Below are 19,727 nucleotides of genomic sequence, written 5' to 3'. Positions count from 1 at the left end.
GGAGCTTGCAAGAATTCAGAATAGTTACAGACAGATAATATATTAAATTGTGAGCTCCCAGTTCAGTAGGTTATGAGGAGTTAGAAATAATAAGCAACTGTACATTAACATTGCAATAGCAACAAAAGTTTTCATCAGTTGTACCATTGAATAAATGTGGGGGAAGCGCTTTGAAAAATAAAACCAGCATTGCATCTATTCAAGTCTCTCTGGAAGAGAGAAATGGAGTCAGTTTCTCAGAAGCTTCAACAGCAGTCTTGTTCCACTGAAAAAAAATAAGGGTTGTCACATACAGTAATTTATGCATACATATGAAGACAGTTAGGGACGCGGTGGCTCAGTGGGTTAGGACGCTGAGCTTGTCGATCAGAAGGTTGGTAGTTTGGCGGGTCGAATCCCGAGTGCCGCGTAACAGAGTGAGCGCCTGTGTTACTCATCCCAGCTTCTGCCAACCTAGCAGTTCGAAAGCACGTAAAAATGACCACTACGGTGGGAAGGTAACAGCGTTCCGTGCGCCTTTGGCGTCTAGTCATGCTGGCCACATGACCACGGAGACGTCCTCGGATAAGCACTGGCTCTTCGGCTTTGAAACGGAGGTGAGCACCGGCCCCTAGAGTTGGAAACGACTAGCACACACGTGCGGGGGAACCTTTACCTTTATGAAGACAGTTTATGATAGGAGTGAGCAAAGTGGTGCTCCTAGAGTGCCCCCACCCCCAATTTTATTTATGTTTTTTATTTTAGATGCTTAAAAATAGGAGAAAATTGACGTGCTACAAAGTTCCAGGCTTCAGTCTCATTTCCAAGTATGGCTTTATAGGCATTCACAGAAAACAAAACTAGTGGGTGGGCTGAAGCCTAATTCTTTATTTAAAAGTAGACCCATCTGTCCAGGAGAGACAAAACTAAGGTGAAGGAGAGATGTGGAACTAGAAGGGATAGTGAAGTACCCCTCCCCTCCCCTCAATTATCATGATTGGTAATGTTCACGTTGGCAGCTATTTTCTAATAGAGAAGTTCCCTGTCGTCTATCCTAGCTTGAAATTCTGGGATCTGCAGTCTTAATAAAATGGAGGTCACAAAATTAGAGAAGGCTGGCTTAAGGTATGTACTAATTCTCCTCTGGTTTCATGGGATCTATACTTGTTGATTCCAATTATACCCTGTGTGTTTAGGTAAGTGATGGATGGGCGAGCAGAGATGGAGGTGATAAGAAGCACAAAAGGAAATACAACTGGGGAAGTCAGCGTTCATTTGGTGGCCAGTGAAAATACTGTGCAAAATGCCCACTTACCAGCAACTACCTTCATCATACCAGGTGAGTGCTCAAATGCTGAAGGTTGTTAATTTTCTGCCTCTAGTACTTTTGGAGTTCCTTTTTTCCATTTTTATGCCTATAATGTCAGATCATATACACAGCTAAGTCGATTTTCCTCATTTAGTTGGTTCTATATTTTTCAAGTTGATCATACATTAGTAAAAGACATTTCTAGAAAGTTGTAAGATGTTGCAACAATATATTTTGCTTGAATGTTGATCTTTTTCACATAACCCCAGGTATATATCACATAAAGTACAGAGAATTAATGCACTCGCAAACTGCAAATACATTTTAAACAATGGGTATCATAATTACACTAAAAATATTTTACTATTATTATTTACAATTATAGGCTACAGACCTAAGGAGTTTCAGCATTCATGTTATTTTATCATTATATTACAAATATTTGCTTTTGAAGCTAAAGATCCCCTATTTATTACAGCATTTGTAGGAGAAGGAAGTATGTTGCAGTTATATATCTTGATTTTAAACAACTTAACATTTGCAGACATGTTAGATTACAACTTCCATCTATTCTATCTATCACAAATCATGAGGTTATACTCTAGGACAGTGAGGGGGCTCAGTGTGTCAAAAATTCGGAAAATACCTAACTTGACTGTCACCCCACTCCAGACAAAAGAAACAATTTATAACAAAAAGCTGCTTGGGATAATGAGATGGGCAGCATAAAAAATTAATAAATTAAAAAACTTACATAATTATAAATATCTTTCTATTTGTCTTTGTCTCTCAGAAAAAACTGCCTATCCAAGACAGTTTTGGGTCACACAAGATTTGGATCTTCAGAGAATGCTCTTGTGTAGCCTTGCAGCCTCTGAAAAGAGCAGGAAAGTATACTCCATTCTTGCACAATTTTCAGAAGCTCCAGAGCCACATGAGGTCAGAGACCTTTCACACAACTTCCAGAGAGTCTGGAGGTCAGTGAGAGCATACCACATTCTTTTGTGCTTCCAGAGCATCCAAAGATATCATGAGAACTTCCTGTGCTTTTTGGAGAGTGCAGAGGGCATACAAGAATGTGGTGTGCTCTCATGATATCAGAACACACTGGATTTGACAAAGAGAAAATGTTCAAGGGAAATCATTTCTATTTGGGGAGGGAGGGAGGCTTTAAGGGATAAAAGCTTCCAGCCTCCCCAAAATGCCAAACAGCAGGCAGAAGTGTTGTCCTCACTGCAGGAAGACTCTGTAGCCAAAATGGAATGCTGGGGATTATTCAAGACACATATTTGCAGCTCACTGATTTTTTACTACTTGTAAAGCTTAGGAATTTTCCACTTTCATTCATATTCCCTTTCAGCACTCACCTATATCTGGATTATATTGCTCTGCAATAAAATTGGGTGACCTTTGCTCAAAGGTAATTATTTGCCTGTATATATATCAGTATGTGTATACTATATTGCTTTTTTTCTTCATAAGCAACCACAACTACTATAAACCTTCCAGTGAACACCTTAGAAATCCAGCGATTCCCCCGAGAAGCCCAGAAAAACATGGGGACCGAGAGGCCAAGAGAAGGTGTGGGGAATGAGCCCATCACAGCGACGGTCATCCCTCAGATCAGCGGAGTGCAGCTTTGCAACACCATCCGGGATCTGGAATGGAAAGATGGGATTGCCACTCTCCCTGGGAGCAACCTAAGGGTAAATCAATGAAGACTCTTTTTTTTGTTCTCAGGTGTGTATGGGCAATTTTCAGGAGTAGGACTCGATTGATATATAGTATACAAGTTAGTCTTACGAATAGCCACTTACCAACCATTCAGAGTGATGATAGACGCCTCCCCCCAAAGCTACTTATAACCCAATTTTGAACTTACAGGGACTGACTATGCAGACACACACACCTGCAATCACATTTTGGGTGTTTGGCAACTATCTCATTTTTATGGCTGGTTGCATCTCCCCAGTCACATGAATGCAATTTTTGACCTTTTTTTTTTACTACAATTTTTGGTGTTTACTTCCGGTTTCTGACAAAAAATGCCTATTGGATAAAATGGATTTGCTTAATGACCACTGCACAGAAGAAGTCATAAAATGACTGACGTAACGACTGCAACAACTTAAGAGTGTAGTTCTGGGCTCAATTATGTTCATAGGTCAAGGTCTATCTATACTAGGTCTTTCAGTAGCACACAAAAAGTGAAAACATGATGAGAACCTGGGTTTGGCATTCAGAGTCTTGCTGAAGAATGACGCTTGTTCCTAGGTACCCTCAATAGCATTTATATACTTAAAGAAAATTGCAATTCCAACTTGAGATTGATTATTTAATTGAGATCTAGAATCTATCATTGAAAATTTTTAAAAAGAATTTAGGCCAGCCTCTTAAATACAGTATACCTAGTGATCATCCATTACAACATTCTTTTACTAAATCTATACTCTTGCAAGTATCCCCATTGTTCCTGAACTCCTGATGTCATGCATATTACCCAAAGCACGCATTGAGTTAGCTGCTGTTTTGCAGTCCAGCTTACTTCACAAAGTTTCTCTGAAGGTAAACCAAGATGATTCTAGGTATGTTTTCCTACACTCAGTGAAAGAAGAGCAGTTTATATTTATTTATTTATTTATTTATTTATTTATTTATTTATTTATTTATTTAATTTCTATACCGCCCTTCTCCCGAAGGACTCAGGGCGGTGTACAGGGGAATAAAATGCAATAAAGATACAATATACAAAAGTTAAGATAAGAATTAAATAGAAAAGCCCAATTGCAATAAAATTAATTAAAATTAAAATTAAAATACCCCAAACCCATCAGACCAGGCTGGCTTGTTCAAATAGGTGAGTTTTCACTCCATCACAATATTGTCATGCCCCAGATTTTCTGCTTGCTCCTCCATTAACTTTTTCTTTCCATCTTGTATTAACACAGTTTCGAATAAATGAATATGGGACAGTGAAAGTAGTTAGTGCTGACAAACCTTCACCTGCAGAGCCCCTACAAGAGTGTCAGCCAGAAAGAAATGGGGATGATGGGGTAGTACTTACCTGCAAGGGCAATCCCATCAGGACTCCAGGTGAGGATTGGAAGGGGGGGAAGCATACAAACCTTTATATACTGTATTTTTCTGTCTATAAGACGCACCCTTTTATAAGATGCTCTGGCAGGCAAGTTTTTCCACGCCGATCAGCTGTTCGGTGGAGTGCCAAACAGCTGAGCCGGCAAATCCGGAAGTTCAGCCGACCAACAATCTTGCCCTCTTCCCCCTCCCATTAGTGGCAAGCCCACAGGGGCTTGACACCTGCACCAGGCGGCATGGCAACTCACACAGGCATGCCCTGGGCTGCGGAGTTTACCATTATTTTTCTGTGTATAAGATGCTGCACTTGTATAAGACGCACCTGATTTTTGAACAGGGTGTTTGCAGGAAAAAATAGCGTCTTATACACAGAAAAATACGGTAATCATTTCCACAAGAGTAGGTTCTACTAAACCATGGCAATGTGGAGCCTGTTAAAAGTTATAACTAATTGCTCTTAATACTTCATGAATTTCATAGATGATTTCCTGTGTGAATTCTCTAGTTATAATTCCTCAAGCAATCTTTTCCTCTAGTCCTGATCATTCTGTGTTACCCAGGATAACATGTGTTTGTGTATCATTTAGTTCTTTCCAGTCCCAAAGGAATGTTGCAAATAAATTTTGTGTATGTCTTAGATAACCTATCCATCATTTTATTGGTCAGCAGGGTTACTCTCTGAAAAACAAAGAAAAATGTACCAAACTGATATAGCAGGAGAGGATTGACTTTAAAAATAGTTTGGATTCAGCAAGGGGTTGCAAAGGAAAATAAATCCATAAAAATATGGCTAATGTAAAAATGTTAGGAAAGGGTTCCCAAAGATGTTTTTTCATGAGGCAACTGGACTTTCTTGTTTTGCTTCTCATCCAAGAAGCTTCTTCAGTCTGGAAAGATTTATACTCCTGCAGACAGCTGTTCATTTGCACTCTTTTAGCGAGTCATTACAGCTACCTGGAGGCTTATCTGTGTCTTCAGGGTCAAAGCTGAAGAAGCTTCTTGGATGAGAAGAGAAACATCTTCAAAGAAAAACAAGGAAGTCCAGTTGCCTCATGAAAAAACATCTTTGGGATAACTATGACCTGGATGACTGAGAATCTTCATAGACAGTTAGGAAAGAGGCAATCAGACAGTAACTTAGAATGCTGCTAATTGCTTCATTCTTAAGGCCACTCCTTCATCCCTCATAGTCAAGTTGGAGCTGCTATTAAACAGTTGGACAGTATTCCAGAATCCATAATATTTCTACTTTCTCTATATGATAATCTTTATAACTATTAACCATAAGCCCACATATTTTTTATCTGCTTGAGGCTTCGCCAGACCTTGTACAAAATGCAAAGGGATGCATTTCAGAATGGATGATTCCAGGGACCGTTTGTAGAGAGGAATTTTAGAATTTCCAGTTAATTAATTAATTAATTAATTAATTAAATTAATTCCTTAATTAAAATTAAAATTAATTAAAATTAATTTCCTTAAAACCTTTGCAAAGCATAAGGTGTCATTCTGAAACTTAAAGCCCCACAAACACTGAAAAATGTAAAAGAGATGTTCCAAATGTTAACCTTCTGCTACTCAGATCATGGTCTGAGCTGTGAAAGATAGGTTGGTATATTTTCATTCTGCATCCTTGGCCTAAAATATGTCTGAGTAATTGGCACACAGAACATACCTGGAGCTCAGCCTACTAGATTGTAATTCTGCAATTTAGCCTGACCCAGAAAATGTTCTCATTATTGTAATATTGATGTGACTTATTTGAGCTTTTCACTTTCTAATTTCTGTAGAATCAGATATTCCAGAGCCTCCTAAACTTCCAACGGTAGACAACCTATACCACTGCAATACCTGTGGCCGAAGAAATATCTCTGGATCAACCCAGGAAGGCCGGGCATTTTGTAGTGAGAACTGTCACCGGCAATTCAAAGAAAGGTAACAAAGATGTTGTCTTTAAAGGGGGTGGGGAGAGGAGATAGGGAGAGAAGAAAAATTAATGCACCTTTTTATGTCTTGTTTCTGTTGTTTTTCTCTTTCTTCCATGGACAGAAAGAAATACTATAAATCTTGTTTTAAAGGAGCAGTTGGGCAAAAGAGCATCTATTAATGCTGAATAATTAATATAGACACATTTATGTAACTTAGGTTACATCAGTGTTTTTCAACCTTATCAGCTTTAAGATGTATGGATTTCAACTCCCAGAAGTTAGTGAACTCTGTAGACAAGGACAACCTGCAAATATATTAAGTGGACTTTCTCCGTAGGTCTTTTGACCTAAGGATTTTGCAAGGGGTATAGGAATGTCTGTATAGGAATCTCATCAACCTTGCCAGAATGTATGTTCCCAATTCCAAATATTTTTCATCTAGATTGAGGCATTATGATTTCTTTTTTGTTTAGAAGAGGGATAGTGTAAGTATAAGAATATGATGTCAAAATTGCTTTGTAGTGATGAATGTCAAGCATTGACTTACTATCAGTGTTATTAGTCTTGATTTTCCAATTAAAATTATAGTTGAGAAATAGAATTAAATTGCATGAATCAATTTTATCTAAGGTTTATTGCAGCATCCTCTAGTGGAAATGCTGTGGGTAGGTGTAGTATGAATGTTTAAAAATGTTAACATTGGAGTGTGTCTCTTGAAAAAATACATTTATTGTATTATATCAATGTTGTTGCAGTAGCATGTTCTGGTATTAACCCAACTCTCATTGCTTGAGAAACATTATCTGGAGAATCTGTAAGTTTGGGTGTTGTTTTTGCAGGTCTGTCATTGTAGAGAATTCTGCTGGCATCACCAACACTACTGAACTTCTCAAGCCAGTAAAGAAACGGAAGAGGAAAGATTATCAAAGCCCTTCAGAGGAGGAAGAGGAAGAATCAGAGCAAATGGTGTGACTGGGATGTTCTTGCATGTATTTGCAGTAGAATCTGATAGCAGCATATTTTTCCTGGTATACATGCTTCCTCTCTCACTGGACTTGGCCTATATTAGAGCCAGTTAGACCATGGAGCCATAGCTGTAACCAGTGGACACTACAGAGTAGGGATGGGCAACTATTTTTTAGTTCAGGAGGGAGGTACAGCTGCCTTAAAGTCTTTGGTGCCTCACAGATATAAAAGAATGATGCGTAGGCACGACATAACATATGCATATCTATTTGCATGTGTAACGTATAGGACTTCCAGAGAGGAAAAAGATGTTCATATCTGTCCTCTGTTCCCTCAATGATCAACATTCCGCTTCTAAGTGACTGTTATATTCTAAATATGGGTTCTTCTAGATACAAGGATGGTACCGAATATTGGGGTATCCATTCTTTTTCTAAGTTGGATGTGCCATGGCACCTTGCCATTATTCCCCTACTTTCTACTGGATGCTTTGAGAAGCAGCTTTGCTGCACCAGAGACATCAACTTTTGTTGGTTTTTCTTTGTAGTTATAGTTTGACTCTTTGCAAAAAACAAAAATAATGGGGAAAACAAGGTAGAATGCTAGGTAGAGACCATTTCATATAGTTTTCTGTTGGCCAGCAGGGCAAAGTTCAAGGATCAAGGGGAGAAGGTGAGGACAGTCAGGCTTCATTGTACAGAAATAAAAATAGTGCTGGCAATTTTGGATATAGTCAAAGCTAGCTGTCATTTGAAAGAGGCCTACCTGTAATTTGTGGTTTTGAAATAATTTATTACTTGACAATTCTTTTAACATTTTAAACTTACAAATATATACATTATAACCATAAAGATTTCTGGAGTACAAGTTTTTATTTTGTATCAACACAATGGAACTGATCTTATGGAAGCAAAGAGTTTTGTAGCGTCATAAAAAACAGCAAATTTATGATACGTGGAGCCTGTAGACACCACTAAGTCAGCAATATTCTTGGTGCTTTCAAAGCTTCTTGGGGTTATTGAGAGGTATATGTCTCTCTTCTGTGGCTTAAAGAGGAATCAAGATTTTTTTCACACTTTGCATTGTGTTAATCAACTCACTAATGTGAGAATGTCTGCGTCATATCCAGCAAATATTTTGAAAATGCCAGTGTAATAAGGTTATTCTCACATCTGTGTTTTATTTTCCACTGACCTGTTTGCAGTCCCTGTCATCCATCACAGGCATTTATAACACTTTGTAGATCTGATGAAGGGAATTTTAAAAGCTTATGCCTTGAGCTTATATCACAAATATTGTTTGTCTTTAGTATTAACATTCATGAGGAATAATGTTATTTGTATATATCAAATGTAATTAAGTTGGAATTTAATCACTTTTAATTATTATGTTATCCCTTCTCCCAAGTGTGTAATGTTCCCCTTCTAAGAAAGCCTCCCTCAAACGTCCTGGTATCCTCATAAGTAAGAGATTTTGTTTATGTATCTTAGGAACTAAAGCAGGAGGAAATAAATGGCTCAGGAGGAGAACTTCCTGCTACTAATAATAGTAACGAAGAATGGAATGCCAGTCAGCTTGGTAAGCATATAGCATGACTTCCTTTGAGCAACTATAATATCTTTAATAATCCCCAAATATGAAACAGTATGTTCTGGCAGAGTTTATGTTTTTCTTATCTGTTCATTCTGAGGTGCAGTCTGGTTATGCCTGACCCTTCTACAGGATGGTATCTGCAGCCAAAAAGTACAAGTGCAGAATAAAAGGAAAAACCTGATGCCTTTGAGTAAAATACAACATCCAGTCTTCAGTAGCTGAAAGCAGATGAGGGCTATAATTTTGGAAAGAGGAATATCCTAAACTTTGCCCTAGATGTCTAAATGTCACTTAACGTAATGTTTTAGAAATTTCATTTGTTCCATTTTCTGATATTTTTAGTTTCCAATGAGAAGGCAGAAAGTTGGACCTGGGCATCATACCTAGAAGAACGAAAAGCCACAGCTGCCCCTTTAAATCTGTTCCAAGAAGTGAGTTACAGTATTCTTTTACCTGCTATCTTTATGAAGTTTTGATATTTTTCTGTCAGTCAACATATTTATGCTGTAATCATTGATTCTTTTCTCTTAAGAGAATCTGATTCTTCTTTCTGGTTTCAGTGATGTTTGAATGGTTACTATAGGAACCTCTTTTTACTAGAGAGATTTTCCTTAACACATATGTACTTCTCAAATTTCAGTCTAAAGCAAAGTTAGAAAAGAAAAAAAAACATTTGTGGTAATGTTCATCAGAAAGAAAAATAATAAACCTAGGAAAGAGAAAATGCATTCTGGGATATAGATAAAGGAAGGTAGTTTTCTTTTTAGGGCCATTAAGCATTGGAAAGTCAAGTGAAATTTAAAGGTAGCAGGTTATTTTGTTTTGGAAGAAAAAAATATGAAATCAGGTTCTCTTCTTTTACAGGTAGTCCTTTGACTTAACAAACATTCATTTAGTAGCCAAAATTATAGTAACACTGAAAAAGATGATTTATGGCCAGTCCTTACACTTACAAGTGTTGCAGCATCCCCGTATTACGTGATTAAAATTTGGGTACTTGGCAATTGGCATGTATTTCTGATGGTTGCATCTTCTAGGATCACGTGATCGCCATTTGCAATCTTCCCAGCTGGCCTTCCAACAAGCAAAGTCAATGATGGAAGCCTGGTTTGCTTAATGACTGTGATTCACTTAACAACTGCAGTGATTCACTTGCAACCATTACAAAAAAAAAGTTGTAAAATCAGGCACAACTGCTTTAACTGCCACCGTGCTTAGCAATGGAAATTCTGGTCCCGATTGTGGTCATAAGTTAAAGACCACCTGTACCATCTGTACCAGTGCTGAACCTATCACAACAGAGAGTAAAAGTGCAGAGATAGCTTTATTATTTTGACATATTTCAAGTCCTCAAAACATGTGTACTGAACCTCTGTTTCTAATAGAAGCAGAAACATGAGGCAAAGTTTGTAATCATATGGGAGCTGCCATCATGGTTAAGGTGCCATATTAATCTCTGTTGTCTTATTGCAGTAATTTCCATTTAATAACATAAATGTGTCATTAGAAGAAATTAAGTACCTCTTACATTTTTTTGTGATTTGTCCTGTTTAGCACCAGTCGACTACCCAAAATAAGAATGGTTTCAAAGTGGGAATGAAACTGGAAGGGATAGATCCTCAGCACCCCTCAATGTATTTTATTCTCACTGTAGCCGAGGTGAGATGAGTTTATACTGTTGTATATCATTCTAGCTCAGCTATTCTTTTGTTTGCCCCAGTTTCTTTCATTTATGTACTTTAAAGCTCTCCATTCATTTTAGGGTGATCTATGCAACCTAGTTACATGTAGCACTAAAACTAAAAATAGGGGCAAAAGGTTGTCATCTTCATAAAATAGCATAAAATATCAGTGAAAAGCAGCACATGCTGATTTAATACTATAGTCCATGTGTTTCTGTTGCTTTTTCTGCATGCAGATATGTGGCTACAGGATGCGACTTCATTTTGATGGCTATTCTGAATGTCACGATTTTTGGCTGAATGCTGACTCTGCCAATATTCATCCTGCTGGCTGGTTTGAGAAAACGGGACATAAACTTCAACCTCCCAAAGGTAGGTCGTTTAGGACAGTGCATTTAGAGGCTCATGTCCAAAAGGTTTTCCTTTTGCAGAGGTGAACGAATCTCTAAGTTTCAGTTTCTAGTTTTTCCAAAGCTAAATTGCTAAGTCAGATTCATTCCGTTTTTGTATCACTGCGTAACTCTTTTAAAAGCCCACAAGAACATCAAGAAAAGTTTTCCAGCATATTTTGGCAAGCAATATGTTCAAGGAGAGAAGCAACCTAGAAATAAGGAGAAATTTCCGGACAGTTGGAACAATTAATCAGTGGGAAAACTTGACTCCAGAAGTGGTGAATGCTCCAACACTGGAAGTTTTTAAGAAGAGACTGGACAGCCATTTGTCTGAAATGGTGGAGGGTCCTATGGACAACATTCCTCCAGGCCTTCCTGTCCTCTACCATCTTCTGGAGTCCATTTAAGCTCACGCCTACTGCTTCAGTGACTCCATCCAGCCACCTCATTCTGCAGTGATCTTGGAGCCCAGGAAAATAAAATCTGTCACTACCTCCATTTCTTCCCCATCTATTTGCCAGGAATTGAGAGGGCCAGATGCCATGATCTTGGTTTTCTTAATGTTAAGTTTCAACCCAAGTTTTGCACTCTCCTTCTTCACCTGCAACAAGAGGCTCTTTAGTTCTTCTTCACTTTCTGCCATTAGAGTGGTATCATCTGCGTATCTTAGGTTGTTGATATTTCTTCCGGCAATCTTAATTCCAACTTTTGATTCATCTAGCCCTGCCTTTCTCATGATGTGCTCTGCATATAAGTTAAATAGGCAGGGCGACAGTATACAGCCTTGCCGGACTCCTTTCCCAATTTTGAACCAATCAGTGGTTCCGTGTCCAGTTCTCACTGTTGCTTCTTGACCCGCATATAGGTTTCTCAAGAGACAAATAAGATGGTCTGGTACTCCCATCTCTTTAAGAACTTGCCACAGTTTGTTATGATCCACACAATCAAAGGCTTTAGCATAGTCAATGAAGCAGAAGTAGATGTTTTTCTGGAACTCCCTAGCTTTCTCCATGATCCAGCGTATGTTGGCAATTTGATCTCTAGTTCCTCTGCCTCTTCGAAATCCTGCCTGCACTTCTGGTAGTTCTCGATCCACATACTGCTGAAGTCTAGCTTGTAGGATTTTAAGCATGACTTTACTAGCATGAGAAATGAGTGCAATGGTGCGATAGTTTGAACATTCTTTGGCACTGCCTTTCTTTGGAATTGGAATGTAAACTGATCTTTTCCAATCCTGTGGCCATTGTTGAGTTTTCCAAATTTGCTGGCAAATTGAGTGTAGCACTTTTACTGCATTGTCTTTTAAGATTTTGAATAGCTCAGCTGGAATACTGTCACTTCCACTAGCTTTGTTGTTGCTCAGCTTTTCTAAGGCCCACTTCACTTCACATTCTAGGATGTCTGGCTCGAGGTCAGTGACCACCTCATTGTGATTATCAGGGACGTTAAGCTCATTCTTGTATAGTTCTTCTGTGTAATTTTGCCACCTCTTCTTAATCTCTTCTGCCTCTGTTAGGTCCCTGCCATTTTGGTCCTTTATCATGCCCATTTTTGCATTAAACGTTCCCTTCATTTCTCCAATTTACTTGAAAAGATCTCTGGTCCTCCCTATTCTATTATTTTCTTCTATTTCTTTGCACTGTTCATTTAAGAAGGCATTCTTATCTCTTCTAGCTATTCTCTGGAATTCTGCATTCAATTGGGTGTATCTTTCTTTTTCTCCCTTGCCTTTCGCTTCCCTCCTTTCCTCAGCTATTTGCAAAGCTTCCTCAGACAGCCATTTTGCTTTCTTGCATTTCTTTTTCTTTGGGATGGTTTTGGTTGCTACCTGTTGTACAATGTCGCGAACCTCTGTCCATAGTTCTTCAGGCACTCTGTCTATCAGATCTAATTCCTTAAATCTATTTGTCACCTCTACTGTATATTCAACAGGGATATGATTTAATTCATACCTGAGTGGCCTAGTGCTTTTCCCTACTTTCTTCAGTTTAAGCCTAAACTTTGCAAGGAGAAGCTCATGGTCTGAGTCACAGTCAGCTCCTGGTCTTGTTTTTACTGACTGTATAGAGCTTCTCCATCTTTGGCTGCAGAGCATATAGTCAATCTGATTTCTGTGTTGACCATCTGGTGATGTCCATGTGTAGAGCCGTCTCTTGGGTTGTTGGAAAAGAGTGTTTGCTATGACCATTGTATTCTCTTGACAGAATTCTATCAGCCTGTGCCCTGCTTCATTTTGCACTCCAAGGCCAAACTTGCCTGTTATTCCAGTTATCTTTTGGCTTCCTACTTTAGCATTCCAATCCCCCATGATGATAAGAACATCATTTTTTGGTGTTAGTTCTATAAGGTGCTGTAGTGCTTCATAGAACTGGTCAATTTCATCCTCTTCAGCACTGGTGGTTGGGGCATAGACCTGGACTACTGTGATATTGAATGGTTTGCCTTGGATTCGAACTGAGATCATTCTGTCATTTTGAGGATTGTATCCCAGTATTGCTTTTCCTACTCTTTTATTGACTATGAAGGCTACTCCATTTCTTCTGAAGGATTCTTGCCCACAGTAGTATACCTGATGGTCATCTGAATTAAATTCACCCATTCCTGTCCATTTTAGTTCGCTGATACCTAAGATGTCAATGTTCAGTCTTGTCATCTCTTGTTTGACCACGTCCAGTTTTCCTTGATTCATGGATCTTACATTCCAGGTTCCTATGGAGAAAAAATCTTTACAGCATCGGACTTTCCTTTCACCACCAGACATATCCACAGCTGAGCGTCCTTTCGGCTTTGGCCCAGTCGCTTCATTCTTTCTGGCGCTACTAGTACTAGCCCTCTGCTCTTCCCCAGTAGCATATTGGACACCTTCCGACCTGAGGGGCTCATCTTCCAGCGTCATATCGTTTTGCCATTTGGTACTGTCCATAGGGTTTTCATGGCAAAGATACTGGAGTGGTTTGCCATTTCCTTCTCCAGTGGATCACGTTTTGTCAGAACTCTCTGCTATGACCTGTCCGTCTTGGGTGGCCCTGCACGGCATAGCTCATAGCTTCATTGAATTACGCAAGCCCCTTCGCCACGACAAGGCAGTAATCCATGAAGGGGATATATATATATATATATATATATATATATATATATATATATATATATATATATATATATATATATATATATATATATGTATATATATATATATATATATATATATATGCCATGCGTAATACATTATGTTATTTTGACACAGTAGTATTTATACAGTGTTGACAAGATACTATTAATACTCTAATGTTTAAGCAATTTAAATCATTAACATTAAAAAGAAAAGAAAAGACATTATATCAGTATCAGTGAGTTCAACTACCAACTTAGCCGTGAAAGTCAGCTGGGTGACCTTGGGCCAGTCACTCTCTCTCAGCCCAATTCACTTCACAGAGTTATTGTTGTGGGGAAAATAGAAAATGTGTTAGATATGTTCTCCACCTTGTGTCATTTAAAAACAATAAAGGTGGGGTATAAATAAATAAAATAAATATAAACTATGATTTAAAATGTTGATATTAATAAACAAGGTAATTTAGCATTTACAACTAAAACTGGATATAGCATTAAGAAGCAGCTGCATATTACATCAGGATATTTGTTATACAATAAAGATTTCTGTCTTCAGTTGATTACAAGATACTAAGGTCTCCATTGTATTGTTACTTGTTTAGGCATGTTGAGAAAACAAGAAAATAGACAAAGGAAAATAGGCAACAGAAACAAAAAAGGAAAAATAATTGAAAATAAAGGCTGTTTGGTTTCTAATTTCCCTTTTTTAACGCTTATGCTAATTTACAACTTTTATCAACATTTAAGCCCCCTTAGAAGCCAAACTATAAATGTGTCATGCTGTATGATACATTTTATGTATGGGAACCATTCTTGATTAAGTTTGGTTAAACTTCTGTTATGAATATAGTTAATATGGAGAATTGCAACCCAAAATAAGAGATAACAACAAATCAGGAAATATAACTTATTTTTGATTCTTCAGATTCTTGAGATGAAGTTAAATAGAATTCAGAGTGCTACATAAAACGCAGTTATAACTGTGTTACCTGTGAGAAGCACAAATACAAATTCAACAAAGGCAATACTCTTATTAGGATAACTGGAATGTTATACTAACTACACATGCTCAAATTTCTTATAACTCCACATCATGAAAGCTACGGATTGCAAGTGTGCATCCATATACAGTAATTGAAACCTATATATGTATATATCAGAAGAATCCTAACCCTAATCTTGTGTGAGAGCTCTGGCCTTGATTGGAATATCTTACTACTGTAAAACTGTGTCTTCTGGGGTTCTCGTAGTATGATAAGGAAAGTCAATATACTGAAGGTGCCCTTAGAAACAACTGTCTTCATTATTGCTACAGAACAAAGGTGGCACAATGTGATATTTGCAAGCCCTCCAGGTCACATTCATAAAAGTGCACAATGAAATGTTAACTTCAGAATACAAATGGCAATCTCAGATGTTCAAGCTCTCACCAGAAATATTATCAATTTTTGAGTGAGAACATGTAACAGCTTGTGAAATTACTGAAATTTCACAAGATTGTAATCACTTAAAAATGATCTTAGTATCATTTTATACCATAAGGCAGTATTGCTTGGCACTTGAAAAGGGATGGTGATCCCTGCTGTAGCTAAAATGAAACACTACGGATTTCTGTTGGTATGTCTCCTCTTATGTCTCTTTTATATACTGGGGTTTAGGTTACAAGGAAGATGAATTCAGCTGGGCCAATTACCTGAAGATTACCAAAGCTCAGGCAGCTCCCAAGCATCTCTTTGCAAGTCCAGATAGTGTGAGTGGCTGCTTCTTTATTTTACAAATCAATTCTTTTTGTTCATTCCTAAAATAGCAGTACGAGAGAGCCTGACTTGTATTCCACAATAATACTTCACTTGATCTTTTGAATCAGAATTGCAATTTGGACATATCTGCAGTAATAATTAAAGTTATCAGCTAATTAAATCATTTCATTAGATTAATAGGGTTGTAACTGATCAATTACTGGATCAAATTATATCTTAGAGCTGGCATATCTAAACTGAGAAAAAAATTGAGAGAATCACTAGATGACAGCAGAGAGTCAAGTGTTTTCTGCATCCCTTTCCTGCCATGTAATAATTATGCAGATTTTTGCAGCACAGAACTTGTAACTTACACCTTTTTGATTAATAGTGACTCCTTTAACATTGATGAATTTGCTGCGGGGAACAAATTATTCTAAAGTTAACAGATAATTTCATTCAGATTAATATTTAACCATTTGAAATTTCATTGAAATATTAAAATACCATTATATCTCCCAATTTACTATTTTTGAAAACATTACTTCTTTTCTGCATCACAAGCAATTCCATAACAATTCTGGCCACAGTTAATTGTTAACCTACCATAGGATTACCTCATAAAATTCCTTTATATCTCCAGGTAGCATAAACTTGGGTTAAGAATATATTATCCCTTAGATATTACTGAATTACAATTCCTATCACCCTTTACCTTTAATAGGCTGGTTAGGACTACATGGAGTTGTTCACACTTCCAAGTAATTTGTTTGTTTATTAAATTTATATGCCACCCATTTCACTGTAGCCTTTTTCTACTTCTGTTGATAAAGTCTCACATAAATAGTTTGGCATACATAATTGCACTATACATATGCTGCCACACCTACATTATAGGATTACAGCACCTGCTTCATGAGTAACAAGTGCCTGATGTTCTGTCTTCTCATTCCTTAGGATGCTGCTCCCATAGGATTCCAAGTAGGGATGAAACTTGAAGCAGTGGACCGTATGAATCCTTCTTTGATATGCGTGGCCACAGTGACAGATGTGGTGGACAATCGCTTTTTGGTGCACTTTGACAACTGGGATGACACATATGACTACTGGTAGGTGAGAGATGAATGCCAACAATAATACTCTATCTGCTGTGGCCAATGATTGAAAGTCATGGGATGATGACCTGAAAGCCGTTTTTAAAGATTTTTGATGAAGAAGATAAACATTTATTTAGTAAAAAAAATCTCAGGAATTGTGGAAGTGGGGATTATCCATCTCCCACTGTGTCATAATCCTTGTTTCACTGAGTTTTCACTATGATCAGGATATTGTACCTTGCTTCTGGAATCTTGATATCAGTCAAGGAGTGGTACCATTTTCCTATTGCTACTTGTTATGTGCAGGACAAGAATAGGCATTTTGCCAGGATTGTGTTGGAAATGTAAATCTTATCCCATGTGATCTTTATTTTAAAAAACCCTTTGCTTATTATTTTTAAATAAATAATAAACTTGCACATAATTAAAGCAATGCTTGATTCCCTCACTCCCCCCAGCAACCTTTAGACAGACTATATAATAGCAATAGCAGTTAGACTTATATACCACTTCACAGTGCTTTACAGTCCTTTCTATTGTCCCCAACAATCTAGATCAGGGATGTCAAACTGCCGGTCCGTAGGCCGGATGCGTCATCTGGAAGCCACGCCCATCCCATTGCCGGCAATGGCTAAACCATCCTGATACGTTGCGTGACATCACGTGATGTCGCGAGTTTGACATGTCTGATCTAGATCCTCATTTTACTGACCTCGGAAGGATGGAAGGCTGAGTCAACCTTGAGCCAGTCAGACTCGAACTGCCAAACTGCTGGCAGCCGGCAGTCAGCAGAAGTAGCCTGCAGTATTGCATTCTAACCACTACGCCACATATGTTTATTGCAGGTGTGATCCCAGTAGCCCCTACATTCATCCTGTTGGTTGGTGTCAGGAACACGGAAAACCTCTCACTCCTCCACAAGGTGAATAATCCCTAAGTGTTGTCTACTCCATCTTTTGCCATAGGAATGCTCTAAGGCAGAGGTCCCCAACCTGTGGGCCACAGTCCACTGGGCTGCATGAGTGGCTGGCTGGTGCGTGTGCACAGCCCCACTCACATGAACATCGCCACGAGCATTGCGGGCATTCACAGCCCCACTTGCATGAGCGTCACCATGGCCGTTCACGGCTCCACTCACACAAGTGTCATTGCGGGCATTCACAGTCCCACTCGCGTTCGCTTTGCACAGGCATCACAGGTGTTCACAGCCCCATGCGCAAACATTCGCGTCACTGTGTTACAGATGCTTGCGGCCCCATGTGTGTGAGCAACAGGTGTTTGTGTACACACGTGCACATGCATTCACACACACACCCCAAACCATCCCTTCTTTCCCCCCTCCCACTGTTCCGGGCTGCCAACCTCAAAAAGTTGGGGAACTCTGCTCTAAGGGCGTTTCCAATACAGGAAATACTATGAGCCATCTAGTTGGTTACTCTTTTCATCATAGATACTGCTTTGTGATCAAATAGGAATTCACAGTGCTATTTACTCTTAAAACACAAACCCTTTTAGATACAATAATAAGTACAATAAAATCATGGGAAGGATTTTTGTTAAAAGAGATGTCAGTGCATGATTTCCTGAAATGAAGTTTTGAAACTAAATGCTGAAATAAAAGTATTTTACTTAACTTACATAACATAAAACGGTTTTGTCCTTGTTTGTCTCCCTTCTTTGCCTTAGGTTTGCCCACGTTTTGGAATATAGACCCCAAATAGCATTCAACCTTCCTGTAGAAAAATGTTTTATAAATCAGTCATGAACTTGTAGCTTAGCCTTCCCCAACCTGAAAACCTCTAGAGCAGTGATGGCAAACCTTTTAGAGACCGAGTGCCCAAACTGCAACCCAAAACCCACTTATGTATTGTCAGGTGCTGGGTGGGCGTGCCCATTGGGTGGATGTGGCCAATTGGGTAGGCATGGCCAATTGGGTGGGCGTGGCTGCGGTGGTAACAGCAGACTGGGTGGGACTAAAAAGTTCAATCAATCAATTCCAACTTTGCGAGATCTTTTTTTTCCCCGTGAGAAGTTGAAATGAATTGATTGAATCTTCTTTTTTTTTTTTTGCACACAGCAGCGGAGGCCTAAAGCGAAAAGGTTTTATAAAACCCAGCTGAAGGCCTAGGACTGGGACGACGGCACAGGTGCCCACAGAGAAGGCTCTGTGTGCCACATGTGGCACGCATGCCATAGGTTCGCCATCACAGCTCTAGAGGTTTGCACAGTGACCATTTTTGAGACTTATGGAAGTTGAAGTCCTTCCATTTTGAGGGCATCTGTATTGGAGAAGAAATTTATGGTGTAAGACATTGATTTTTTTTTATGCTAGGCATAATAAATCCCTGTTTTGAATTGACCATTGATTTGTTTCTAGCAGTAACTAACACTGATGATCAATTTGAGTTCCCCAGAGTCTGTTGCTACTAGTGCATTATTCTAAATAAATCCACTCCAGCAAAACCTTTTCATCTCCCAGATATTTTCATTTCCAGACTATCCTGACCCTGAGAACTTCTGTTGGGAAAAATATTTGTCAGAGACAGGTGCTTCTGCAGCGCCAACTTGGGCTTTTAATGTGGTGAGTCGTTGGTATTTTTTTCCAAATCTCTGCTATACAGGCTTTAATGTTTTCCAGAAGTATAGAGGGGAGGAGGGAAACCTTATGTATACTTAGATAAATGTTCAAAAGGTGGTGATTCTTCCTCTGATTGCCCTTTTCAGGGGAAGCTATTTTGGTAATATGCAGTTTCAGAATCTAGGAATGATGAAAGTTTTTGATGCGGGAATAAGAAACAAACCATGTATTATTTCTCTCTATATAAAAATATGAAT

General features: G+C 38.5%; 1 protein-coding gene across 1 annotated transcript in view; it reads left to right on the top strand.

The window, feature by feature from the left end:
* Positions 1 to 1,171: 1,171 nt before the first annotated feature.
* Positions 1,172 to 19,727, top strand: part of L3MBTL1 (L3MBTL histone methyl-lysine binding protein 1) — a gene marked incomplete at its 3' end in the record, with an annotated part of 29,412 nt that continues 10,856 nt past the window's right edge. The window contains exons 1-13 of the mRNA XM_081323665.1: positions 1,172 to 1,318; positions 2,771 to 2,994; positions 4,237 to 4,381; positions 6,175 to 6,319; positions 7,152 to 7,278; positions 8,769 to 8,856; positions 9,214 to 9,302; positions 10,426 to 10,530; positions 10,790 to 10,925; positions 15,715 to 15,806; positions 16,753 to 16,904; positions 17,738 to 17,814; positions 19,388 to 19,473. Of these exons, the coding sequence (XP_081179791.1) occupies positions 1,183 to 1,318; positions 2,771 to 2,994; positions 4,237 to 4,381; positions 6,175 to 6,319; positions 7,152 to 7,278; positions 8,769 to 8,856; positions 9,214 to 9,302; positions 10,426 to 10,530; positions 10,790 to 10,925; positions 15,715 to 15,806; positions 16,753 to 16,904; positions 17,738 to 17,814; positions 19,388 to 19,473 (1,602 nt within the window). The 5' untranslated portion in view covers positions 1,172 to 1,182. The remainder of the gene's footprint in view (positions 1,319 to 2,770; positions 2,995 to 4,236; positions 4,382 to 6,174; positions 6,320 to 7,151; positions 7,279 to 8,768; positions 8,857 to 9,213; positions 9,303 to 10,425; positions 10,531 to 10,789; positions 10,926 to 15,714; positions 15,807 to 16,752; positions 16,905 to 17,737; positions 17,815 to 19,387; positions 19,474 to 19,727) is intronic.

The sequence above is a fragment of the Vipera berus genome (genome assembly GCF_964194415.1).
Source record: "Vipera berus genome assembly, chromosome: 3".
Taxonomy (NCBI): Eukaryota; Metazoa; Chordata; class Lepidosauria; order Squamata; family Viperidae; genus Vipera; species Vipera berus.
Note: the sequence above shows the minus strand (reverse complement) of the source record. Positions and strands in the feature narration are given on the sequence as shown.